This window comes from Lepidothrix coronata, unplaced genomic scaffold, assembly GCF_001604755.1.
Source record: "Lepidothrix coronata isolate B3197 unplaced genomic scaffold, Lepidothrix_coronata-1.0 Scaffold4, whole genome shotgun sequence".
Taxonomy (NCBI): domain Eukaryota; kingdom Metazoa; phylum Chordata; class Aves; order Passeriformes; family Pipridae; genus Lepidothrix; species Lepidothrix coronata.
The window spans coordinates 3,045,976-3,055,899 of NW_016690184.1; the positions used below are offsets into that span (position 1 = coordinate 3,045,976).

The 9,924-nt window shown below is 36.9% G+C and overlaps 1 protein-coding gene across 2 annotated transcripts in view; it reads right to left on the reverse strand.

Moving 5' to 3' along the window:
- Positions 1-9,924, reverse strand: part of LMBRD1 (LMBR1 domain containing 1) — a 74,581-nt gene that overhangs the window by 63,860 nt on the left and 797 nt on the right. For both annotated transcript variants that reach the window (XR_001876682.1, XM_017826510.1), the window contains exons 2-3: positions 9,727-9,903; positions 1,906-1,966 (exon numbers count right to left, since the gene is read on the reverse strand). Coding sequence is in view for 1 of the 2 variants with exons in the window: in XM_017826510.1 (XP_017681999.1) it covers positions 1,906-1,966; positions 9,727-9,903 (238 nt within the window). In the remaining variant the exon portion in view is untranslated. The remainder of the gene's footprint in view (positions 1-1,905; positions 1,967-9,726; positions 9,904-9,924) is intronic.

Below are 9,924 nucleotides of genomic sequence, written 5' to 3' on the forward strand. Positions count from 1 at the left end.
CAGAACATTTTTTTGTGGGGGCTAACAACTAAGGAAAAAATAGAAAGCTCTTCTGCATTTAGTTACAGCTTTATCAGTAAAATGCAATACAAGTAGCAAAGTAATCCTTAATATTCTAAAACATCAGTTAAACCACAGCCTCCAAATTCTTGTAAAAATTAGAAGTGTCTTGAATTGAAGGGCAGTGACCAAAGTGCACCAATTATTGATACTATATGTTGCCAATATAACTGCAGGAGTCAAGTGGTACAGTAACATAGTTATCACTGCATTTTCATGAGACAAAAGAAAACACTGGAATTCATGTCCTTAAGTACAAAAGGATACTTGAGTTTTGCTCATCCTGCTTGTTAAAAAAAAAAAAAAAAGACCAAATACTTTTACAAGAAGATACAAGTAGAAAAAATTGAATAGTACTGCAAGACTGGAAAAATTGTTTAACTTAATCCTTCTCAGCTCTCCTTCTCACTATGCTGTGCAACAGCAGCAGGGAACTAGATTATGGAGAGGCATTAAGTTGTGGTTTTATATATTACTAATAGAGACTTCTGAAAATAAGTTACCTATTACTGCTCACTTCAGTGTAGCTCTAGTTATAAAAACGTCTATCAAATGCTCAAATTAAGATAACAACAGAAAAATGTTTTTAAAAACATCTTTAAATCTCTACCACCATCTGGAGGATGCTATGAAATAAAACATTCCTCCTACAGTATTTCAAGTAGACCTGTCCAGACAAACCAAAAACAAAAGTAGTTTTCCAAATTGAAGTTCTAATCTATTCCAAAGATTAGTTTGGCATTTACCAAGAGACTCAGACCAAAACATTTTACAGAAATTCATCAGTCTCACTAATCCACTAATCTATAGAAAACTGTCCACAGAAGAGTTTCACAACCACCCCACATAAGAAGTTGTAAAATACTTGGGCTGTTAAATAACACCTAAAAAGAGTAGAAAGCAAATACAAAGCAATACCACTATTATATACTAAAGAATCTTTGTGGAAGATAACTAGTTTTTAGAAGTTCCTTTTTGAAAACAGAAGTGTCTTACTACTTTTGACTTTAGGTTTCACTCAGCCTGAAACTGCACATTTTAGTTTCAGTCAGTATCACTGGCAGGCAATAAACATTGTGTAACTTAACAAAAAGTCCAGTATTTAGAACCATTTCCTGATCTAAAAAAATATATTCAAAAGAGCCAACCTATAGTCTTCCAAGACTTCCAAACGTCAAGTCTTAGGAAATGTTACCAAAAGCAGGCAACTACCTGCTTTGTATCCTTGACTAAGGCAGGCATTTCACTCAAACAGTGATATGCACTCTTCTACAGCTGCCCCTTACTACTCATTAATTCCATAAGGACAACTAAAAAACTGATCTATGACTATACAAAGGTTTGGTGAACAATAAATTTTATTATTACGTTTCATTTCAGTCCTTTTTTTTAACTTCAGTTCTGTTCAGGGATTATCACTCTTGAATCAACTCCTTTATGCTCCTTCACAGTAGCTGTTACTTTGAACACAGCAGTTGCTGAACCTGAACACTTAAAAGTGTCACACTCATGGTTGCCTGAACTTTATACATGGTAGGCAAGTTTCACACTGCTGCATATATTAAGCATCATGAAAGTTACAGCAAAACCATGTTTCCCTTAAGGGACCACTGAATACCCACACAGGAAATATGTTAACCATAGATTATATAACAGAAGCCTTTTCATGGACTGGCCTTCAGTATATTTGCATTTTCAGAAGGCTCTTGAAGGTAAAAACGTTCCCTGAAGGGCAGCAAGTACAAGACTAATGTTTAACCAAAAGGGACAATCCAGTATGATCTCTAAAAACTTCACGCTTTCACTTAAAGGTCCTATTAACTGGAAAAAAATTAAAATACTTACTGTAATATCCATAAAGTACAGTGTCTTCAATTTGTCTTGAAACATTAGCATCAGCCCAGATCTAGCAATAAAGGATAGAAGCATTTATCATCAAATGAAACAAAATAATACTACAAGACAATAACTCATTAAAGAACACATATACATAGAGGGATATAAAAAAAGCTATGTCTAAAAAAAAAAAAAAAAAGATGCTAGACTGCCAGCAACAGTGAAAATCACTGAGCAAACAGGAATGCAAACAGGAGTAAGCATATGACAGCTTCATAAAGGGCAGATTTTAGACCTGAAAGAACACTGAGTAGCTTTGGCAGCTCCCATGTATGTTCTGCTAATTCCCACAGTATCTTTATAAGAGTCTCTTAAGACCATCACAGAATGGTTTGGGTTGAAAGGGACCTTCAAAGATCATCTAGTCCATCCCTCCTGCCCAAGGGCAAGAACACCTTTCACCAGGTCAAGTTGCTCAAAGCCCCATTCAACCTGATATTGAACACTTCCAGTGATGGGGCATCCACAATCCCTCTGGGCAACCAGTTCTAGAGTTTCACCACTCTCACCACAAAAAATTTCTTCTTCATGTCCAGTTTAAACCCACACTCCTTCAGTCTAAAACTGTTGGCTTTTGTTCTGTCTCTAAAGGCTTTGGTCAAAAGTGTTTCTCCATCATTTTTATAACCTCTTTGTATATTGAAAGGCTGCAATAACATTTCTCCAGAGCCTTCTCTTCTCTAGGCAGAACAACCCCAACTCTTTCAAACTGTCTTCATAGGGAAGGAGATCCAGACCATTTCTGTGGCCCTGTTCTAACAGCTTTCTTGTGCTGTGGGCCAAAGAGGTGGACACAGTACACACAATATTTCTATCACAGAATATCTTTGATTAAAATTTACATTTACAGATGAAACAGTACTTAGACAGAAGAATAACAAATTACTTTTTATTATGCTCAGTTACAGCTCAGCAACTTCTGTTTTTCTAGTTATTTTACCAGTTTCATCTATCATCTCCCTTTTCAGAAGTATGAGACTTCACTTCTTTGTTTGAGCAAGACTTGAATTACATGAATATTCAATTTAGCAACTTAGATCCTACAACTCCAAACCCAGCAGCACTGATAGCCTTTATATGAACAAAAGCAAAAGTAACTATGTTACTCAGTCCTGGGGAATGGTTCAGAGTGTGGAAGCAATGAAAGTGAAAACACAAATCTATGTTGGAAACAGGAGTCAGCCAGACAGCTGATGTCAAGCTCTTGCACCCATTCCCTTTTTCTCCTCCTAGAGAGCAACTATTGGTTTAAGGAAGCTAAATGTCTTATAACAATGGCTGGCAGCCAAACTCAGGGATTGAATACAAGGTCCAAAGGTCCAAACCTGCCAGTACAGCTTAAACATATCCAGAATTGTTTTAGTCTTGTGGGATTCAATCTATGTGTGGTCAATATCAAGACAGTAGTTATCCAGAAGCAAAACTCTTTAAAAGCTAGAGAACACACGAAAATAACTGAATTGGTGAAGAAAAACAAAAATGTCCAGCACTGTCAAAGCTCCTTTCAATTTCCACGTCCAGGTTTTTTCTAAACTGGTAAGAGCAAGCCCTTTCACTTGTAAAGACGCATGACTAGGACAGAGATATCAAAGTGCAAGTGAGTATACTCCTTAATGACTGCTACCACAAGACTTAAAGATGTTAGGCACTTGCTTTATTAGTTCTCTCAATACTCATAAACTCTTATAGAATATGGGTTTGATAACATATCATGAATACTTGATTTTTCTATTATCTCAGAAAGTCAGCACCACCTTCCTTTTTGTTACTGTATTAAGACTTCCAGTAGGTCACTTTACATTAAGCTTTTAAAATTCACTGTCTGAACTAAATTAGATCATCATTCAACTGGAATTTGAGTAGAAAAGTACACATGCATTTTGACATGTAATCAGCAAAAAGGAAGGATGAAAAATATTTTCACAGAAGGGGACAGAAGCAATACCTGAAGTGTCTGCCAGGTGCACAATAAGCTAAATCTTTGAAGACTGTCAGGCTCAAGCCCGACAGCATTTCAACTAAGAAATTTCTAGGCATTTGCATTTAAATACACCACAAAAGAATCTGATTGTAATAAGTTAATACTACGTAACACTAAAGCATTTAAATTGCCTAATGTTAAAAATTAAGAGATTACATTGCTTTAATTATGCCTAAGGGAAAAATCAAGCCTGAACTGGACAGTTTGCATTATTTGCTTCCAAGTAAGTACTGGAACAAGGTCTCTCCTGTAAATGATGGAGACATTCAAACGCACACCAACCAAGGTTAAGCAAGAAAAACAACATTAAGACCCAATGTTTAAGTGGCACAGTCATTGTACAGGAAGAAGTAGCTAGTAATGGAAATACCAACAGAGCTTAGCTGCCAAAGAATTGCTTCTCCCTCAACTACAGAAAAGCATTAACAACATTTATAACACAATACAGATGTAGAACTTGAAAACATTGTAACTGTTCTTCATCTTATTTCTCAAATTAAGTTGCATACAGGACCAGATTAATATTCTAGGAAACATACACTACACTACACTAAAATAGTGAGATGTTATCTTAAATAAACATGTCAAGATGCAAAGATGTGTGCATTTCACCATCATTTAGATCTGACCCAATAAAGAAACTTCACACTACTCTGCACAGAAAGAAACTGTAATGCAAGCCAATTTAATATTTATTACGTCAGCTTTCAGTCTGCTAAGTCCCACATTTACATAAAGTAAAGAGGCAAAAAAACCTTATTCTGACAAATTATGCATATGCACACACCATCAGTAACTCAAAAGCTGTAAGCAGTTCATCTGAGCTGTTTCAAAAGCTAGTGACAGCAGCACTGTCTTGTCAGAAGCAAGAAACAGTGCTACCTAGTGAGTGTCAAGAGCTCTGACATTCTCAGCATCACCGGTGACATATCAAGCAGCTAGGTATATGAATTTACTGAACTAGCACACCCACAACTCAGCTGAGAACTCATCTGGACAGCCTGTAGATCTAGTCTGTTTTTCTTCTCCATCCATTACAATCTAAGCTTACAATACATACAGCAAATACCTTAGAAGTACAATAGATTAGGAAGGTTAGAATTCATTACTGCCTTCAGCAACAGTTTAAGGTTGAAAATGTGACCACAAATTCTCTTAAGATCTGCAGAATTCAGGCACTCTGCACTGTTCTGCTGTATTTCATTCTGTTCCGTGTAGTTTGGCAAGCACATAACACACCACCTTTAAAATACCCATAACAATGCATTGCATTGATAGATAAGGGAAGTCACAAATTGCAAGGGTATGTGAAATGAGTATGATTACCCATATTAAGCTATTATGCTTAAGTATTCCTTAACATAGGTCATGTTAAATGCACTTACAAGTGTAAAAAGTAAATATATTAGTAAAATGTTGCTGTGTAAGTAAGGATATAAAAGAGGCAGTTTAAGACACTTCCAGTTTACCTAAATGCTAAAACCAAAGCAAAGCTCCCTCAGAAGATTCATTTAGCAATTTTATTCATATAAAATTAGTTATGAAGAACATTTGCTCCCCCAGTAATCATTGAGCTGAGTCTTTTCCAGAAACTGTGTCCAGTTAGTAACTCATGTTAATGTATTTCAACAGAACACTACTATTCCAACCATACAGATAACTTCCCCAAATGAAAGCAGTACAAGTTAATCTGACAGTTTTGACCTTCCCCACTTTTTAATGGGGGAACAGCCATGAATTTCATTCCTTTGTCCCCATTAAATGTGATATTTCTACTGTCACTGCTGGACCCTGCAAGAGTTTCATGAGTACCACATTACAGGTTACAGTATTTGTGATGTTTCATCAAATGTAGATGAAGCAGTCATTCTGCTGATTAGCCTCTCCAAACCTCAGCCAATAAAAGGAAGATACAGCATGAAAGACTGGAGAGTGGGTCATAGCATGGTTATATAATCAAGAAGTTTCATATCCAGGTCTCAGATCTTCCAGCCTGTTATCTCCAAAATGGGACAGTGCCAGAATTTTGACTGCCAGATGGAGAGTAACACACAGAAACATGCATATCTCAGGCACATCTGGCTACTGTGAATGTTTCGGCCAAGCATTATTACTTCAAAAGTAGTAATTCTTACTCAGAACAAGAAGCATGGTCTCAGACAATAATGATTTCTCAACTAACACCTTTCTAAAAATAAAATCCCCCTGACATTTCTAGTGGTTTGTATTCTGAGTATCTATATAATGAGTTGCTCCCCCACCACCACCCTTGCAAGATGCAAAAAAACCTTTTTACAGACCATTCTATTACGTATCTCCCACTAAACAGATGCTACTCCTTGAACCACTCAGAAGACAACCGGCTTTTAACAGCTCAGGTTGTTGTGATACATTCGGTCTAATCAGACAAAGAACATGCCGCTGGCTTTTAACTTCATACAGCAGCAAGAATCCATACATTTCTAAGTGAAAAAGGTTTCATGACCTTCTCTGCCTTCTGCTAAAACAACAGTAGAAAAAAAACCAGTGTGGTGATGGGAGTATCCTTGTTTCCTGCTGCAAGAATGCATCAGTTTTATTTTAAATATTTGAAACCTGTAGGTCAGACCCAGAGGGCTTGGGTTCCAGCACCAATTTTAAGTCTTTAAGCTATGGTGAGGTTTTCTGTTCCTAAGTGCTTGTTAAAAATCAAACAAGCTTTCAGATCAAACAGATCTGATACAAGTGGATATATGTGAAGCCCACTGAAACAAACTATAGCATTGTAAATCCAAACATACAAAACCTTGAGCTCAAAGTGGTGCTGGTGAATATTACCATAACATCACTTACAAGGTAATACTCCGTTCTTTTACTAGTACTAAAACCAAAAGCCTTCTTTCCTACTTAAGCAGCACTATGAATCAAAGCAATCCCAACCTCCAGGAAAGGTGTTGCAGTGACTTCTACTACAGTTAGCGTGCAAAACTTTCTAATAACAAACCCGCTCAGTTCACTCACTAAAAAACCTTTAAGATAATATCTGGCAAGTCTCTCAAAATATGATGGGAGACACCATTATGTAACAAATGCTTCAAGCCACTTGTTCACAGTAAAGAATAGTTTGTCTTAATTAAAAGATGTATAAATAGTACCTTAACAGTCCTGTTGAAATGCACAAAACCTCAAGGTAAACAACCAAGGCAGACCAAGGTACAGCACATAGCCCTTGTCAAGGAAGGCACCACAGAACACATGATGGAAAAAGGCTACACAACACCTTAAAGTGAATTCCTCCAGAAAGCAGCATAATTTTCACAGCCTTCAGAAGGGTGCTCTGCTTGGGTTATACAGTTCAGACCATCAAGTCAATCCTCCTAGCCAAGACATATACCCTCTTCATTTGTCACCAATCACACACACAATGAGAACTTTGAACCATCAGACCATGCGTTCAATTTAACCTGTGCTATCGACAAAATGTGCTTCTCCCTAAGTTTGCTACAAGCCTGTTCAAAGAAAAGCCTCAAGAATATCCACAAGTTGGTAGAAGGGCAAGATTCATTAAAAATTAACTTCAAGTCCACATATAGTACCTCTTCCTCCTAAGTTGAGCATCTTTGTCTTTCTCATCACTCTAACGCTGACAGTAGAAATTACACTTGGGAGGCACAGAAAAAGACTACATAACGAAAAGAATTGTTGACCTAGAATCTTGGTAACTGCCACTACTCTTGCGGCATGAGCCCTGAAATCATCCAGTTGGAAGGTCTTTTGATGAAATAACTAATTTATCTACAGAGAATATTATTCACATTTGCTACTTGGATCTACCTCAAAAAGTCACTGAGAAGACTATAGTAAAGACTTAACTCCCTCTGGCCATCCACAGCAACAGAGGGTTCTTGCCAGAGTCATAGTGAGAGGGTCTTGAAGTGCTGGATTTGAAAGAATAGTCCAGAGAAAGTCCAGTCTCCTGGAAATATTCTGAACCTGATCAAGTCTGTCCTACTTGTGAAGCAGTAGCAGGAAAGAAGCATGTGTTACCCTGGACAGTGTTAAAAGCTTTAACAATTAACAAAGATCTGATGGTAAGATGTTGTCAGCCTCCTACCTCAACGTTACTTCTAAACTGAAATTACCAAATCAGTAAAGATATGTTTACCTACAGGTTTGCATGTTCTGACTGATTTATTTCAACACCTGTGTTGGAAAAAATGCATTTATATCAAAAGATCTCATGTTACTGCTGCAAAGCTAGAAACTCAATTCAGCTGAGACTTAAAAGACACAGAAGAATTCTTCTGCAAGGCACTAGGGAGCAATTTTATTTCAACAGGCCATCAGAAGTATCTACAAACGTTAGGAATTAAGCAGGACCAAGAAGCTTCAGAAGCACAGGCAAAAAGATACTTTACAGAAGAATGTATACATTAGCAAAATAGGCCTCCTTCGCAACAGAACATTCTGCTTAGTCCCCATCAGATGTGCACTTTTCAGCTGGACCTAGTTACATCATGGTTATTACTCTAGATAGTCAGGCTCAATTTATTTCTTAATACTGAGTATCATTGAATTGCTGAAATCCTGACACGTGAAAGATCTCTTCTGTCTTCCATATCCACTTTAATTCTGAACAAAAAAAGTCTGAAGACACAAACTTTTAACAGTAACACTGAGTAATGCCTTCATTTATTCTATAATACCATTAAGCAATAGAGATGACAACATTCCCATCATGACTCAATTCTAAAGGCTTCTTATGACTTGCATTTATATAATCACCAGCAAGCTAGTTCTGAAGCATTATCACAGATCCAGAAAGACCTACATTTCCCTTTGTGAGCAGGGCTGAAAGGGAACACAGTTTTTGAGCTGCAAGCATTTACCATTTTCCCACTTTATCATTTGTTTCAGGATCATAACCTTTACTACAGATCCAGGTAGGCTCCAAACCAAACTAAGTAGTTATTCAAGTTACCAATATGTTCCAGTCCAACCTCTTGTTACTTATAGTGTCCTCACAAAGACACTGTGTCTCTACCTTCAAGAACTCCCCTTGAAAATTAAAAATGTCAATACTTGAAGCATTGGGAAGAACCCCTACTTACACCAATGCTTAGAGCAGATGACAACAATTACTCATCTCATTAAGAACTCATTTTGCACAGCAACCTCCTACAGTTTATAAATACAGTAGGTTTGGTTACGGCTCTATCAGCCAAGAGGAGATATTACTGTATTTCCCTCCCTAAAGGGTTTTCGCAGCTTTCCCTCTTTCAAAAGGGTGCTTATTAATTCAGGTTTTAAATTATAGGTAGATTAACACAGTAAATCTTTATAAAGTCTTAATGTTTCCATACCAAATTTTTTGCTGGCAAATAAGACAAAAAAAATAACCTAAATTACAAATGGGCAATACAGTCTGGTTTTGATCAAAGGTGCAACAAATTTTATTCCACAATGTCCTATTATAATGTACTAAAAATCCAACACTTAAGCAACTTCTTGATCTCTTCCAGATGGTACACTCACTCTTGCACAGCAGAAGGAATGAGCGTTCGGAAAGGAGTAGAATATTTAAGATAAATACAAAATCTGAAAAAACTGAAATCTAGATTAAATAACAGATCTCAGTGTTGTATGTACAGCACTAATACCCAACTTCAAAAAAAACTCATCACTAAACAGTTTAGTGTTACTATGCAGGTATTAGCATTGATTTTAAACACTTTGACAACCTAAGAACATCCTGTTGCAACACAAATGCTTCTTCTGAAGAGGTAATTAACATTTTTACAACTCCATACCTTAAATGTACCATTTTGGTTTTTCATATACGAAACCAAAAAGATGTCCACTGGTAGTAGTGCTGATGTGATAAGAGCAACGGCCAACGCAAATATTGCTGTTATGGTAGAAATCACTTCACTTTCCCGCCGACTCTGGTACTTGCGCACGTAAACCCAGCAGAAAATTAAAATGGCCTGAAATACACAGCAGAAGAG